At 43.9% G+C, this 18,189-nt stretch overlaps 1 protein-coding gene across 3 annotated transcripts in view; it reads left to right on the forward strand.

Annotated features, from left to right (window-relative positions):
* The window catches only part of EML6 (EMAP like 6), a 317,359-nt gene that overhangs the window by 60,910 nt on the left and 238,260 nt on the right, over positions 1-18,189 (forward strand). For all 3 annotated transcript variants that reach the window (XM_078852321.1, XM_073339283.1, XM_073339272.2), the window contains exons 5-7: positions 326-394; positions 4,275-4,460; positions 8,600-8,735. In XM_078852321.1, the coding sequence (XP_078708447.1) occupies positions 326-394; positions 4,275-4,460; positions 8,600-8,735 (391 nt within the window). The remainder of the gene's footprint in view (positions 1-325; positions 395-4,274; positions 4,461-8,599; positions 8,736-18,189) is intronic.

Here is an 18,189-nt window from a genome sequence, read left to right on the forward strand (position 1 = left end):
ACTTGCACTTTATTTTCCCCAGTTTGGCACAGTAAATGTTCTCTGGGACTATAATAGGTGGGTTGTTGCAAGTTATGAATGAGATCTGCTGGCAGAGCTGTGTGTGGAAGCCTGCAAGCACATGTCTGCATTATCCCTCAGTCTAGCTATAGTTATACTTGTCATTCATGTCATACAGCATTATATTCACCTAAACATTATGCTGTTGATTTAATCAAATACTGAGCAATAGAACTGCATTTAAAAATGTGCAAAAGTAAATTAAATATATGGCAGATTCAACTGGTTTATAATTCAAAGTAGCATCTTTGAATATTTTTAACAGATTTTTGATATTTCCTGGGATCCATATCAGCCAAACAGAATGGTTAGCTGTGGAGTGAAACATATAAAGGTAAATTGGTTTTGTTGCTTTTATATTTTCATTTGTTAATGTTTATGAAGTCATTCGATGTCCTGAACTGCTTGCCTATTTTCTTTCAGTAGGTGGCATCCTGGCACCCCCAAAGCCCATGAACACTATCTAGTTTTCTAGGTTTGCAGCCAATTCGAGATGATGAGGGAAACTTTCAGAAATATGAAGTGATTGCAGTGCAGGACAGCTTATCAAGCAAAGTATAAACATTTAATGTCTTAATATTTACCAATACTCACTCCCATTTTTGGCTTCTGCCCTCTCTATTCCACCAAACTGCTCACCAACATCTTCAGTTATCTCTTCCTAGTTAAATCTCAATAAGACATCATTGAAAAGGTCTGAAAGGATTGATTCACTCACTGAGGCTAAGAAAATTGCAGAACCATGGATCACTTGATGATTACCTGTTTTGTTCATGCCCTCTGAAGTACCTGGCATTGGTCACTGTCAGAAGACAGGATACTGGGCTAGATGGACCATTGGTCTGACCCAGTATGGACATTCTTATGTTATGTTCTTATGAATGAGATAGGGATCCTAACTGCTCAGCCAGTCTGGACAGAGACTACAGAGAAGGTATGAGAGGAGTCACTCCATGCTGCTAGACATCCTCTGCAGCTTTGGGAGTCAGATTTCTTAGAGATCCTTGGTTTTCCACTCCATTTTTTGGCCCAGCTCCCTGTACCTCTGATCTCAGGGAACTGAGGAGAGAACCTGAGTACTCCACAGCTCCAGTATTTGTTCCTTCCCACAATTTTGCACAGGAGGCACATGTGGACCTAAATACATATTTGTAAATTACCTTCCTGTTGCCTTACTTTGTTGCCTAGTATCAAAATTTAAATGGGACCAAAATTTAAGTAAAATTGAAAGCAAAATGAAAATCCCCCCCAAAAGGTTCATATTTTGGATAAAACCTCCTTGGGTTTATGCAAAGCTTGGAGGAAGTCCCTCACTTGGCCAAAGTTTTCTGTTTTCCCCTGTCTTTGAGATGCATCTCTACCAGATGGCAATTATTTCCCATGATTAGAGGTGGGAAAAATTTTAAACAGAAGTTTTAGGAAACTTGCTAATCTTTCTAGCTCTGGTGGCTGAGAAGTTTGAACGCTAAACTGACACTATTTTCAAAACTGTGGGGTGGTTTTGGCAGTAGTTATGCCATTTGCTGTGTTCTGCAAGCTGCTTCTCAAAAACCTATCTTTAGTTAGCACCCATGCTTTGTTAAAATGGTCATAATTAACCATCCAAACAAACAGATACAGATTAAGGCATGCCATAAAACTGTGTGTTGAAATCTTTGAGGATTAGGTGTTGGATTCCCATCAAAAGATGTACAAACAGTAGTCCATACTATATCTTAAGGTTAGAAGGATGGGATCTCTGCTTGAACTTAGAGGTAGATAACATAAATAGCTTCTCCAGCTCTATACTATAGAGTATTTACTCTGTGTTGTAGAATCAAGATTAATATTTGGGGAGGAAGAAATGGGGAAAGTGTAGTCTTTTCTCTGAGCTTCTCTCTAGTCAAGCAACCCAAACTATTTCTGAAGTGTACTGCAGCTGAGCTTTTTGCTGAATGTCTAGGCTGGGTATCAAAGCCACACCTGCAACCTTCCACATTTCTCAAAGCCTGCATGCAATTTCAGATGAGTAAGTACCATTGGCTTTTAAATACATTTAAAAGATTGTGAAGAGCTTTGAGGTCTACACTTAAAAACACTGTGTAAGAGGTAGGTGTTATTCTTATTTTTCTTATTAATTACTTTGCAGGATCAGGTTAATTTAGCTTCCTACATATATAGTTAGGTACCTAAGTTTAGCAAAAGTCTTGGCAAAAGTGACTTGCCACATATAAAATTATCCCTAAGTGGTACAGGAGGAAGAGCAGAGTCTGAGTTCTCTCTTCTGTAGACACTCAGTCCTGGCAATCTGTGTCCCACAGACACTTGGCCAGAGGGCCCCAGGCTGGAATGGAGTTGAGTCTGTCGCTGAACTTGCTGTAGGCAGGAATCACAGCTGCTACCTCCTGCCTAGTCAGAAATGCTGGCCACCCACATCAGTGGGCGGGGAAGTTGGTAGGGTAAGTGCTGAAATGGGGATAGTCCCAGTAGCAAGGACACTTAGCAAGGGACAATAGGAAGTTCCTCCCCCTGGGAGGCACCGATTTGCCAGCTAGAGGAGAGGGGTGCAGATTGGCCAACATTCCCCAGCTCCCAAGATTTATCTGGTGCAGGGACAATGTGGAGCCTCTTCCAGCTCCATTCCAGCAGCCCAGCCTACCCATTCGAAGTAGGAATGGGAACCCAGCCAGACAGGTGCTGCGGGTCTAGCTGATCGCCTGTTTAGGGAGTCAGGAAGGAATTTTTTCTTCCATGGGCCAATTGGCAGAGGACCAGAGAGTCTTTTGTCATCCTTGCAGCATCTTCAAGCCACAGTGGGTTAAATAGGAATGCTCTTACTGCCTGACTGAGGTACTGGAGTGATGGTGTTTATTTGTCACAACTTGCAGCCAGTTTCTACTGTGGCTAAGAGAATAAAATGAATGGCTCCAAGAGGTAAAAGATCTTGGATTTTGGTGACGGGCCTTGGGCTCATGTGATAGAGGCAGATCTTGTGGCCCTCATAGGCTGAGGTCACAACCCTGCTGCATCTTCTGTCCCATTCATGGGGGAGGGTGCTGAGACTCAGACAGAGCTGAGTCCTGGGGGTAGGCTGAGGAGAGCCACACTACGTTATGGGTTATATGGTATAGGAGAATATGGGTGATGGACAAGTAGGGCCCATCCCTTTTGTTAAAGTTTAATAAAATTTGCAGCCTGCTGCTTTATTCCATGCATGTGTTTGTCTTCATTTTGCTGCTGTGTCCACATCAATATCCCCTGCTGGGGTGGAGGCTGCACTGGATATGCCACCTCCTATTGAATTATTTTGCTAAACTGTTGTTAGTGGGGCAGCAGTTATGAGTTCTAATGAGTCTTAAACTAGGTATAATTTGCTGCCTCCCCTTTCTCCCTCTACAGCCAACCAAAAATTAGGTGGGGGGGGCAGTATAGTGTTCCCCAAGTTTGAAAGCTGTGTGGAAAATGTTCCCCTTCCACACCTGGAATTAGGCCTATGTTAAAAAGATATGGAAATTGGAGATGGGCCCCAAACCAAAATCCTTGATCCAAACACTTTCAACTCTAAGGAAGTTCATATCAAGATCTGAATTTTGTTATAAATGCCCAAAGCATGTTCTTAATTTGTCTCAGATTACAATCTAATGGTTATAAATGGCTCATAATCTTGTCTTTCATGACTTCCTATCAGCACACACTACTGTTGGGCTAAATTCTGAGAGTCTTACTTGATCCTCATTCAGGCAAACTTGATGGGAATTTTACATGAATAAGTACTAAGAGAAGACCTCAGGACTTGGTCTTATTTTTTATTTCTACAGCCCATAGTTATGTATGGAGCTCTGCAAACAAACAAGACAAGTCCCTTGTTTAAGAAGATTCCATTCTATTATATATCACACATGAAAAGGTGACAGACAAAGTGAGGGTGAGGTTATTAGAAGAATGAGGGTAACAATAATAAAACAGCATGAGTTATTTTTCAGTTTAATACATATACACACAAAAAAATTAACTATCACATTGTGTATGTGATCTTAAGATCTACTGTGGTAGTTTTCCATTCTTTATAAGTTATTTGTAGCATGATGGAACAGTCAGTTAAGAGGCAAGATCCATATAAGTGTCTAGCTCAGTTACTGAACAATATGTAGAGATGTCTGTAAACATCTGCAAACTGATGTCAAAACCAAAAATGCTGCAGAGACTTCTCTTCATGTATCATTTACATTTCATAGTTTTGGACGTTGTGTGGAAATGCACTGACAGCAAAAAGAGGAATATTTGGCAAAACAGGAGATCTCCAAACTATCCTTTGCTTAGCATGTACAAAAGAAGATATCACGTACTCTGGTGCTTTAAATGGAGACATCTATGTTTGGAAAGGGCTAAACTTAGTCCGCACAATTCAAGGAGCTCACAGTGTAAGTTATATTTTTAATTCTAACTTATGAAAATTAACCTTGTTCACTGAATTGAAGAACTGTAATGGATCTGTAATATTTCAAAAGATTCTAATCTGTGTCAAATCGTAACAGAATGTATAGTGTTCACTAAGACTTTATGAATTGTTCACTTTATACTCTGATTATGTAGGTATTTAAGTATTAGCTACAGTATCTTGTTCTACTGACAGAACTGCTGCTGTTGTTTGTTTGTGTGTAGTTTTGATACTGATTTCACCAAACAGACTTAAATGTAAGGTATCATCTTGATAGATTTTTAAGGTGCCTTCAGTTCTGAATAGACCAATTGTATAAACATAGATTCTAATATGTTAGTCTTATTTAATATGCTAGTCTTATTTAAAATAGGATTCCCAATATTCCATACCAAGGATTTTCATTAAAATGAGATCTTAAGCATAACAAGCATCTTATGTGTTTTTCTCAGTAACCAAGGCAATAAGAACATGAGCAAATCTGCTTTACAATGGAATTTCTCTTTGGCTTGCTCACATAACGTGGAAATGATTTTAAAAACTCTCATTAAATACTAAAAATGTAATTTGAATCAAACAAAAATCTCAATCTATTCAGTGTAGATGAACACTGGAGCTAAAAAAATAGCAGAGGCATATTTTACTACTGTAAATGTTTATTTCATATTCCTAAACATTCAACTTTAGTGCCTTAATTAGATTACATATGTTCATGTTTCCTTTTGTTCTCAAGGTAAAGGCAGAGCATTCTTTTAACATCTTGTCCTCAATACATTTGAAACTGCTAGAAACAACTGTATTGAATACAGTATTGAATACAGTGTTCCACTGTGTTTTCTCTGAACATGTGGGTAGGGATTGTTTCCTTAGTGTTATGCTATAAGAGCTACCCAGGGGATTTATATTTCTGGAACCTTGGTAGAAACAACAGTCTCGATATACAGTTGTTGCTGAGCCTCAGTGGTTATGAGCCTAAGAAAGACACAGCTTTGCTGACATTGTATGAAGAATCACAGTAATATTCAAAAATTGAGTTCCATCATGGAATGAGCCACCCAAATACCCCAAGAGAACCTGCTTCAATAGAGAAATAACCCCCCCTCTGACCACACACCCCTAGTTGTCACCTACCACCCATCACTAGAACCCATATGGGGTATTATCAAACAACTACAACCCATATTCAATGCATACCCCACCCGGAAATAAATCTTTCCTGGACCCTGTAAGGGTTTGGACTCAGCTGGCGGCGCCTCCTGCTGGTCATCCTGGGAATTAGCTCTATTTCCAGCCCAGAGCGCCCTCCGCAGGCCAGTGATCCCACCTTACCACTCGTCCCTGGTCCCTCCCAGGATCTGGTGCCCTTGCCTTGGGTGCTGCCCCCTGGCAGTGCCCCCCACTCCCTGGGTCTCCCCGCCCCAGGGAACTTTCACCCACTATCCCCATACCGCCTCAGTCATGGCTACTGCCAGTCACCATCTAGCCCCGCACCCTGGGGCGGACTGCAGTGTAAAAGCCAATCATCACAGGAAACAAGGGGTTTGGACTGGCTGCCTTTACCCACCTTCAGGCTGCCCCTCTGCAACCCCAATACTTATATGGGCCTGGGACCAGACCCTGCAGCCTGGGGAGTTGCTGGCCTAGAGCTTCCCAGCTCCTGAGGCCTTTCCCCAGCCCTGCCTCACTCTAGGTCCCTCAGGTGAATTCCCCCACAGCCAGGCCTGTCTCTCTCTCCAGCCAGAGAGAGTCTGCCTGAACTTCTGGCTCCCAGCCTTTATAAGGGCCAGCTGGGCCCTGACTGGGGCGTGGCCCAGCTGCAGCTACTTCCCCACTCAGCCCAGCTTCTAGCCTAGCTGGCTTTTCAGCCCTTCAGGGCAAGAGCAGGTGACCACCCAATTATAGACCCACTCTTGTGGACCCAACCGGTCCCCCTGCCCCTTCTCCATGAGCTGGCTGTACGACTTGCAGCCGGTTTGTTTCCAGACCGCACCAAGGAAACACCTATACACGCTTGTGCTCCACACTCTTTACTTCCTCACCCTCGTGTCCTGCACCAATACAAAGTGGCGGGACCTCCTGCCACCTTTAGAAGGTGAGGAGCCCTGGTGGGCCAGCCAATACTCCACCCTGGTCCCGAGGCCCAGCGGGGATATCAGCTGGCGGCTCCTTCATGGGGCCGTGAGCACGGGCGTGTATTTGGCGCGTTTTACCCCTATCCCAGACACCTGCCCCTTCTGCGGCGTGAGGGAGACTCTGGTACACATTTACTTGGAGTGCTCCAGGTTGCAGCCCCTATTCCGGCTCCTCACAAATATCCTGTTATGTTTCTGGCTGCACTTTTCCCCTCACCTCCTTCTCTATGCACTCCTATCCATGGCCCCACAAAGTCACGGGACCTCCTGGTCAACCTCCTCTTGGCCCTGGCTAAAACGGCCATGTATAAAACCAGGGAGAGGAGGTTGGCCAATGGAGACTCCTGTGTCTGTGGGGCCTGTTTCCGATCCTCTATCTGTTCACGTATCCGGGCAGAGTTCCTCTGGGCGGCGTCCACTGGCTCTCTTGATGCCTTTGAGGAGCAGTGGGTGCTGTCCGGGGTTCTCTGCTCGGTGTCCCTGTCAGGCTTCCTTCTTTTGACCCTTTGACTGCACTCCTGTCCCTGTTATTTCATTAGTTGTCCCCCAGAAAAATTTGGTTTCCAGGTCCTGTAGATCTTCCCCTTAGGCTGGGGTGGGGGTCCTTAAGCAGTGGGCAGGCTCCTGCCCGCCCACTTCCTGGAACCCAATAGGTACAGACCCATTCTTCTGGCCTTCAAATAACCTCCCAACCTCTCCAACCTCCTCATCACACACAAGCTCCCCACAGACCAGGACATACCAACTCAAAGTGGCGTCAGACCCTGCCAGAACAACAGATGCAAAACTTGCAGACATATCTTCCACTACTACAATGATAAAAAAAATCCCACAACACCCCTTTCAAGATCCATGGGCCCTACACATGCCTTTCATAACATGTTGTGTACCTCATTTAGTGCACTAAATGCCCCAATAACAACTATGTGGGTGAACTTACACAGAAAAATGATAAAAGACAAAAACATCACTTCACCTGTGGGTGAACACTTTTCACAAAGCAATCGCTTTATATTTGACCTCTCCGTCCTCATCCTCAAAGGAAACCTGCATAACACTTCCAAAAGTTGAGTCTGGAAGCTTAAATTAATAACTTTGGTAGACATTAAAAATCATGGACTGAATAGAGAGATTGGATTTATGGCTTATTACAACAATCTATAACCTACTAACGGCCACTTAATCTTGAATGATCCCTTGAAATATGTGTTAACTACTTATGCTAAACAACCTGTTCCATCTTGTACTTAGTTGTGACACTCTGATTTAAGTTTCTCAAACCTCATGAAGAGCTCTATGTAAGCTTGAAAGCTTGTCTCTCTCACCAACAGAAGTTGGTCCAATAAAAGATATTACAGTAGAGACAAGGTGGGTGATACATTAGTAAGCATTCTAACAAGTACTGTAAAACTATTGTAATGTAGAAGAACATGGCAATCCATAAATTTTGCCTTTTTTAAAAGTGAAAAAGCAATTCAAACTACAGTAGATACTTTTTGTGCCAACAAAAAATGAAATGCAAACTCTTTCAGTTTACATCAGATTCCAAATGATTCCTGAACTGAATTCATGAAACGTTGTCTGAGCCATCTCTGCACCTGTAAGAATATTTGTATCAATTGTTTGCTTGTTTTGTTTATTCTGGGTGACCATTTATTGTGAGTGTCCTATCGTTTAATTAATACTCCTTTGTAACAACATTAATTAAATTTAATTTACAGTCACATATGTACACTATGTGTATGACATTTATACAAAAAGTTCCATTATAATTCACAATCAATGGATTGGTAAGATAGCACTTGAAATAAACTGTCACCTGTGTGTTTGGTTTGTTTTCTGAGTGGAGAGCATCTTGTCTTTTAAACAGTATTATCTAACAGTTCTTAACAGTTTCTGCTTTAAGAAGAGCATACTCAAACACACTTGGATTTGTTTTTATGTTTAAATTATTATCAACTTTCAAAACTATTATACTATTGATTAACAGGCTGGAATTTTTAGTATGTATGGTTGTGAGGAAGGTTTTGCCACTGGTGGGAGAGATGGTTGTATTCGGTTATGGGACACCGATTTCAAGCCAATAACTAAAATTGATCTCAGGGAGACTGAACAAGGATACAAAGGTAATACAATTATTTGTGAGTGGATTTTGATATATTTGGATAATGGATGTTACATTTTAATACAATATAAAGTGTTAATGCCTGTGCATACTGTTGAATTTTACCAGATTGGATAGACTATATACAGATTTTTAAACTGAATTATTTTGTTTGACAATAGTGTTTTTGAATATCTTTGAGCAGCTTTCATATTCCATAGTAAAAATAGAAGGGTGCTTTGTCATCTTTTTTCCATACTGTGGAAGTTCAGAACATGATCTACAAAGGTACACTCATCACAAAAGTGTAAGACTGAGGTTACTCATGCTTTCTGAGCACAAGAGAGGGGAAGCCAGTCATTATGACTCTTAATGTTCAATATTTTTCTTCGAGTGCTTGTTCATGTCCATTCCATATTAGGTATGTGCACACCCTCCAGCACGCGCTGGAGATTTTTCCCTTAGGGGTATCCACTGGCCGAGCTCTAGTGCCTGCTGGAGCCATGCACTCATGTGCCAGTATAAGGGGTGCTACTGGCTATGCACCCTCTCAATTCCTTCTTACCGTCCTTGACTGTTGCTGGAATGACCCTTCTTGCTTCGGCAAGATTTTCTTCCCAGTGTTTTTTGGACTCTAACTCTTCATTCTTAGTTATCATAGTTTAGTGTATATCGTTTTTGAAATTAGAATTAATGTACATAATTAGCTCCTGTCGTTGAGGGACTCCTTTGCACCATGGGCCAGGCATGCCTCAGTCTCCAGGCTTCAAACCTTGTGCATCCTGTGGCAAACCTATGCTTGTGAGTGACCCACACTCCAGCTGCTTGAAGTGCTTGGGGGAAACTCATGTGAAGGTCAATTGCCAGATCTGTCGGGACTTCAAATCCTGCACTAAAAAAGACAGACATTAGGCTGAAGGCTATCCTCAGGGAAGCTGCCCTCAGACCAGCCTCAGAGCAGAGCCACTACAATATGGTGCTGAGCACTTTGGCATGAGTGCGAAGTGCTCCTCCAGCATCAAGCTCTTCCCGGCACTGTTCACCATCTCCAGTGCCGAGGAAGAAGCACAAAAAGCAGTGCATTGACAGAGGGCACTTGCTGGTGCAGAAGAAGGACAAGGGGTGGGAAGGCAGCACAGTGAGACCTGTGCTAGGCCACTCTTCCACTCCCAGGCCCATAATGGCACCATTGACTCTGGCTAGAGCACTGAGTCCAGTGTGGGACCCTCTGCCAACACCCAGAAGCAACTGTGGCACCAGTGATCTGAGTATTCCATTGACACCGGAGGCTTTCCAAGCTGTGAGGGACCCATTTGCTTTCCCGGTTCCCCCGACTCCATTGGTACACCCTCCAACTCCAATGTCCAGAAGCAGAAAGGAACAAGGGGCGTCAGGCTCCTTCCAGGATCAGGGCCCCTGACACCCTCTAGAGGCTAGCTGACCCTGATCTCAGCATCCAAATAATCTCTGGTCCACCGCTGGTCTCTGGACCCCCGGCACTGCACGGTGGCGGAATCAGGAACTGTTCCACTGTGGTCTCCAAGAGAGGGCTCCTGTTCTGAGTCTGAAGGGAACTGTAGGTGCAACCTAAGGCTCACCACCGGTACCCAACCTATGCACCACCAGCGTTTGGTACTGATCACCCCCCAGCACCTGGCCAGCGGGTCACTGGCCAATGCAGTGGTCTTACTGGAACCCCTTGGGGTTTCCCCTGGCACTAGGTCCTCCCTCCCGTTGCTCCTACTCAGTGGTTTCTGAGAGACAGGCTTTCGCTCCTTCTCAGTCATCACTGGACCCCGACTCCAGTACTGACCCAAGTACCAATGTTCAGAAGATGGCTCTGGTGGATGTCATTGGGGCTGAGGAAAAAGAGGGATCCCCTCCTCTGGTGCAAGCCTCCTATTCATCCTCTTCAGATAAGGCTGTCTTGGGACCAGGTGTCCTCTTCCATAGGATGATTTCAGGGCCCACTGGTACCTTTTGAAGTGGATAGCTGCAAATCTGGGTCTGGAAATTGAGGATCTTAAAGAGACATCACACAGCCCTTAGTAATACCATGGCTGCAGCAGCTCCATCCAAGGTGGCCTTACCCATCAATGAGGCTGTGATGGGGCTGGTCAAGGCCCTGTGGCAAACTCCTCCTTTGCTCTCCACCTCAAAGAGGGCACAGAAGAAGTATTATGTGCCAGCGAGTGGGTTCGTACACTTATACTTGCACCCCCCGTCCAGTGTCCCTGATTGTGTCTGTAGCAAATGAGAGGGACAGGCAGGGCCAGTTGAGCGCTACCCCTAAACAAAAAGAGGTGAAGAAACTGGACCTTTTTAAAGAAAGGTTTATTCGACAGGTAGCGTTCAACTACATATCTCTAACCAGCAAGCTTTGCTGGGGTGATAAGATTATAATCTGTGGGACTCCCTGGCTAAATTTAAAGACTCTCTGCCCCAAGATTCAAGGCAGGAGTTCACTGCCCTCTTGGAAGAGGGAAAGAATATGGCCAGGACCTCTCTCCAGGCAGCTCTGGATGCAGCTGACTTGGCAGCTGGAATAATGGCCTATATTGTCACCACGAGGCATTCTTGGCTCCAGTCCTCATGGCTTCCTCATGAGGTCCAACAGTCCATCCAGAACCTCTCCTTCAAAGGCTCCTCTCTATTCTCAGAGCAGACAGACATGAGACTTCACAGCCTGAAGGACTGAAGGGCCATCCTATGATCCCTAGGCCTTTATACTCCATCAGTTTCCAGGAAGCACTTTAGGCCCCAGCAGCCTCCTTGTTTCTCGGTGTCTCCAAGACAAGAGCCCTACAAAAGAAAAGGGAGAGGTTATAACTGGCAGAGGTCTCAGAGGTACTCTGGGGAGTTCAAGCAGGCCTTTTGAAGGTATGCCAGAAGGCGCTATACCGTCACCACTTCAGATCCGTCTCCCCTTTTATTTTTGGACTGTCTGTCCCATTTCAGCCCAGCATAGTCATACATAACCTTGGACCATTGGGTTCTAAGTACAATGACAATTGGCTATACCCTTCAGTTTTTATCCCTTCTCTCCCACACCCCCATTCCCATGCCTCTTCAGGGACCCTTCTCACGAGCAACTCCTTGTCCAGGAGGTGCAATACCTCCTACAAATGGGGGCTGTGGAGGAGGTTCCACAAGACTTGAGAGGAAAGGGGTTTTAATCCTGATATTTCCTAATCTCAAAGGTCAAAGGGGGCCTCCAGCCCATTCTGGACCTGCATTGCCTCAACAGATACCTCCCTGGATCCCGGAGACTGGTATGCTGCCCTTGACTTAAAGGATGGATACTTTCACATTTCTATCTTATGTAGTCACAGAAGATTTCTCAGGTTTTTCGTGACTCAGCACCACTACCAATTCACCGCTCTTCCCTTCAGCCTATCAGCGGCCCCCGGGGTTATCATGAAGTGTATGGTGGTAGTAGCAGCCTTCCTCAGACGGTGAGGCATCTACCCATACCTTGATGATGGCTGATCAAAGATCGGTCACAGGCTCAAGTTCAGAACAGCATTAGCACAGTCCAAGCCACCTTCCAAGTGCTGGGCCTGCTGATAAACGAATGGAAATCAACTCTTGGCCCGGCTCAGGGAATAGAATTTATTGGGGCAGCACTCAACGCGACCCAAGACAGGGCCTTCCTGCCACAGCCCCGATTCCAGACCATGTCGGACCTGATATCCAGTGTCATGGTTTACCCGATTATGGCAGCTTGGGTTTGTGTCAAGCTACTGGGGCACATGATGGCATGTACTTACATGGTTCAAGATGCAAGACTGCACTTCAGACCCCTCCAGATATGGTTAGCATCAGTATATTCCTTGAGCAGACAACACTTGGATTCTGTGGTTTCTCCCCTAGTCCTCACCTCCCTGGAATGGTGGAAAGACCCAAGATCAGTAATGATGGGGGTGCCCTTTGTTACCCCTCAAGCATCAGTAGTTTTAATCTTGAATGCACTTGGGTGGGGAGTCCACCTCAACAATCTCAGGACTTGGGGCCTCTGGTTCCAAGAAGAAGTCCCTGAACATAAACGTCAGGAAGCTCAGGGCAGTACTCTTAGCTTGCCAAATGTTCCTTCCCCAGCTGTCAGGTCAGGTGCTGCAAGTCCTGACAGACAATAATGTGGTCATGTTCTATATCTACAAGCAGGGAGGGGCCCTATCTTTGGCCCTGTGTCAGGATGCCATCTGTCTACTTCTGTACAAAGCACTCCATTCATCTTGAGGTATCACATCTGGTGATGGAGGGAACACACTACATTTTTTTTAAAGGTACAGATCTACATTTTAAAAAGTGAACTTTAATTTTGAGTTCCCAATTTGAGACCACTGGAGTCTGATATTCATAGAGGTTGAGCACATGAAAACCCTATTAGACTGATTTGGAGCTGTGGATACTCAGCACGGTGAGTACACACACAAAAATTGAGGCCCACTACAAATTAGAGGCTGCTTTTGAAAATTTTGACAATAGTATTTCTTGCATCTAAATATGCTTCCCACAATTTTACTGGAGATATTCTGCCTGATGGAGGCAAAATGTCTCCACCCAATATCTTATCGCTCTGGAAACCAATTATACCTTTAAAACTTTGATTACAATAAATTAATTGGAGCAGAACAAAAAATAAAGAACAAAATAATTCAGTGCAGTGAAATGATCTTTGCAAACTGCGTTCAGACCAACTTCATTCTTAGGTTGTCTTCAGCCAACTCTAACTGCAACTGTTACCAGCTGACAATCTTTTAAACTCTACATCTCAGAAAGTTCCACACCTGAAAGGTGCTGCAACCACAGAGTGTTGCCACAATTATTAAAGCTCCATATGCCATACTCCTCTCCTTTAATTTTTAAACCATAGATTTATGACCTGATTTGCATAGATGATGAGCACCCATAGTTTTTGTTGAGGCCAATGGTAACTATAGTAATACAATATCTCTGAAAGTGAGGCCATTTTGTCTTCTGGAAGGTATATAATGCCATTTTGATTAAGGGTGCCTGTTGGACAAACAACTGTCACGTACTCCTCCGGCTCTGGATTTACACGTTCAGAATCACCTTCTATATTAACATTAATATTGGAATTATCAGCAGGCCAGTAAAAAGGATAACAATTTTTTTCTTAGAAACCATATAGTTATCATCAATGTCAATACCCTTTCTATTTTCTGAAATTTTATCTTGTAACAACTGGACAGTGTGTTTGTTTGTTATTTCTTTATTTTACTTCAACCAGGTATGTTATTCATCCTGACACTTGTAAAATGTATATCTATATGTGAAAAGTATATCTAGACACGCTTCTGACAAGCAAAATGCCTCCAGTCACTGCTATATGGTTAAGCAAGTCCCCTTAGCATGTTCTCAAAGTTCCAATCTAGTTCTTAGAGTTCTGTTTGCATACTTTCTAGCCTTCAAAGCTCTCAAATGGACCCTGACAGCAAAGTTTGTTTGCTGACACAATTCTGGTTTCATGCATTTTTGGCAGCCAGCATTTTAATGACTAATGTCCATTTCCACAGAAATAATCTGTAGAAACTGTATTTATATCAGTTTATGATCCATTTCTGAAGCACCCAATTCCCAGAAACACTTTCTAAAAAATTGTGGAGGGAAAAAAAAAAAAGAGGAGTGGGTAAGTCCTGACCCCTTTGACAGATCTGGTCCTGAGAATTCAAGAAGGCCAAACTCTGACATGAAGAAAAAAAAACAGAATAACCACCAAATGCTAAAACTTTGGTGAAGCATTACTATATTCTGGCTGGGAACAGCCCCTCATGCGGTCTGTTTCTAATAAAAGTAAGAATGAGCTATATGTAGACCTGTACATAGAAACCATTGCTGGCTATTACAGTGCACACACATAAACATTCAGCCTCTTTGTTTCCCCTTGTAGTGGCCCTGTGAAGCACCCTTCATATTTTGGAAAGTCCAGTATAGGAATAATACATTTCTATCCTGTACTCTGCTTGCTGCTCGTGAACTTTCTGGCAGGTGTCTGTTGTGTCTCTGAATTTGCTAAGTTAAGAGAATTTTCTGCAGAAAATTATTGCTTCAAAATAATAAATAAAATTAAGAAGCCATGATTTATTTATAAAGGTCATCTATTCCTAATGTGCTATCTGCAAAGACCGTCTTACTGTCCTTCTGCAGGTGGTCTACAGAATGCATTTTCATCTTGGAGTAAGTTAAGCTATTTTGCTTCCTTTGCTAAAAGGAAGAAAACTCACATTAGGGTTGCTATTAAATTATATTTATTTGATGCCATTACCTCTACCATCTGTTAAATGTTAAAGGATACAAAACACTTACAGGAGAGCAACTAAGTTCAGAAGAAAATTATATACCAACAGCAAAATGACAGGGATGTAGACTATCAATGCTAATTCTTACTGTCTCCTTACACGACAAGACTAATTAGTACAAAATTCCATTTTCAGAGCAAATAATGAGCTCAATTTCCACTTAAAGGTAAATGTGAATGTTAACATAATTCTTTTTATTAGTAAATAACAAATTAAGTGACTTCTAAGTAGCAATAAGTTAAAACTAGAAACATTTACCTAACCCTTTCTCTCCTGAGCTTTTGGGGTTCAGATAAAATAGCATTTGAACCACTCATGTTTTAAATCTGTTTTTCCAAAACCAGAAGAAATTTTGTCACTTTGCACTGAGATGGCAGTGACAAAGATTAGAAATCTTACTTAAGCAAGCCAGTAAATACTGAATTATGCTACAGCTATCCTATAGGAAGAAAGTGCTTTGTGTTGAAAAATTTAAAGGGGTTCTGTCCATGTGCATAATCATTTAGATTAAGTAAGAAGAAATGTATCTGTGAAAACTGCTTTCTAACAATAGACAGACTCTTAAAATATTAATTTAGGGCATGAAAACGGTTACAGATCATAAAATCCAAGCAACCTGTGGTCTTACCTCTCTCTGTCCCTACCCTTTGTTGTCTGTCTTCTCATGCCCTCTTTTCTGTTTTCTCTCTCCACTGTATCCTTTCAATGTGATGCTTCTCTCACCTGCCTCCTTTGTCCCTGCTTCCATCTCTAGCCCTTTCTTTGGTTCCTGTATTGTGACCCACTGCTGATCCATTCTGTTTGCTAGCTACAGATTTAATTTAATTAACCTTTCCATATCTTGTTCTTCGAGAACTCTAATCACTGGAGCTCTGCCAGAGAGCACTTTAGAGATCAGGATTCTTGTCTGTTTCACTTTGTTGATAGTGCACGTAGACTCTGATCCAGTAAAACACATGCTTAACTTTAAGTGGTTGAGCAGCCCCATAAAAGTAGTCTACATCCCTGTCAAGGTCTTGGGATTCTTCAGAACTCTGGAAATTCCATGATGACTTCAGGTATCTTCTATGTGGTCCTGGTTCATTTAAGCATGTGCTAAACACTAAGTATGTGAGTAGTTCCAATTTCTCCCCCACACCACCTCCCACCTCCCTTTGTTTCTTTCCTAAGCAGTTTGCAGAGGCGGCCCGCTGCTGGACTTACAATTGTTTTAGTACTAGAGTGATATCAGGAATTTGTAAATTTTCTTGCACTGACCAGCCATCCTCTTCCTGCAGTATACCAAAACTTTTCCATGGTAGAAATGCCACTGTCACAGTTCAGGGCAATTACACCTGTATTTCCCGCCAGTGGTCCAGCCAAGGAACCCAATCTCAGGCTTCCAGCTCTTCAGCTGTTGCCTCTCTTGGGTGGAGACACAAGTCTATCTCCATTCTGACCATGGCATTTTCAGGTCACACAGTTCCCTGGTGTCACTGTGTGTTTCCCATCACAGACAGGTTGCCTCAGGATACTTGCTTGCTTTCTCTTCAGAGACTGTTAACAGGTGTAATTGTTACAGATATGTTACCAAACAGCACTTCCTATGCAAACCTACTTTATTCTTAAGATAAAAAGCATTACAGAGGAAGCATATTGAAAACTATAAAATAACCTACACGCATACTAATAAGCTTACCAGAGTTGACCCCAATTCTAACATGGATTCTTCTTCGAGTGCATGTCCATTGCAATCAGGTGTGTGCTCACGCATGTGCACGTTGGCCAGAAGATTTTTCCCCTAGCAGCATCCGTTGGGTCAGCCTGGGTGCCCCCTGGAGTCACGCCTTCATAGCACCCAATATAGAGCCCTGCCGACCCGCTACCCCCTCAGTTCCTTCTTACCGCCAGTGACGGTGGCTGGAACTTCCCTTAGCTGTTGCTTAGTAAGTTTGTTTTTCTCTTGTTGTATATAGTTACCTTAGCTTAGTTTAGTGTTCTTAGTATAGAGATTGTTGGGGGTTCCCCCCATGCCAGCTCCTAGGAACTGTGGTATGCCGCGGTCCCCGGGTTTTAAAAACTGTGTGGCCTGCACAAAGTGCACACCAAAGAGCGATCTGCACTTGTCCTGTTTATGGTGCTTAGGGGAGAGCCATCAAAAAGATCACTGTAAGATCTGCCGTGAGTTCCGTCCAAGAACTCTTAAAGAAAGGGAACAGCAGCTTAAGATGATCCTCATGGAGGCAACCCTGTGCCCCTACTCTGACCCGGGCTCAGGGGACCCGATCCCCAATGAATCATCCTCGACGCAGAGCACCTCGGCACCATTGTTGAGCTTGGCGCTGAGCAAGGACTCCTCCCGAGACTCTCAGCACCGACGTTGCTCCACATGGGGCCCAACTGATAGTAGGCATCAATCCCATTCGCTGGTGCCTCAGAAGTAAAAGAAGCCGGACAACTGCTTTCCTCTGGCTAAACCAAGAGAAGTGTATCCCCTGCCAGGGCCGTGTTGACTCCTGACCAAGTGAGGCAGTCGAGTCTGGCGCCACCTCAGTCGTTGGTTCCTACACAGCAGCTACAGCTCCCGTCGATGCCGGAGGCTTACCAAGCTGCTCAAGACCTCCTTGCATCTTATGGTACCGTTCTCGCCCACCAGGAGGGAGGAACCTTCAGCAGTGGCGGACCAGCCCCATCCTCTGGTGCAGTCAAAGGGGAAGCCGACTATGATGTCGATGCGTTCCCCCTCACCGTGCCCCTTGACGCCAACTCGTTTGGACGGAGAGCTTACCCGCTTCTCAAGCTCTCGACGCTCAAGACACCGAGGATTGGCTTTTGACACGGTCTCCCACAGTATTCTTGTCAGCAAGTTAAGGAAGTATGGGCTGGATGAATGCACTATAAGGTGGGTAGAAAGCTGGCTAGATTGTCGGGCTTAACAGGTAGTGATCAATGGCTCCATGTCTAGTTGGCAGCCGGTATCAAGTGGAGTGCCCCAAGGGTCGGTCCTGGGGCCGGTTTTGTTCAATATCTTCATAAATGATCTGGAGGATGGTGTGGATTGCACTCTCAGCAAAGTTGCGGATGATACTAAACTGGGAGGAGTGGTAGATACGCTGGAGGGGAGGGATAGGATACAGAAGGACCTAGACAAATTGGAGGATTGAGCCAAAAGAA

Source organism: Lepidochelys kempii, chromosome 3 (genome assembly GCF_965140285.1).
Source record: "Lepidochelys kempii isolate rLepKem1 chromosome 3, rLepKem1.hap1, whole genome shotgun sequence".
Classification (NCBI taxonomy): Eukaryota; Metazoa; Chordata; order Testudines; family Cheloniidae; genus Lepidochelys; species Lepidochelys kempii.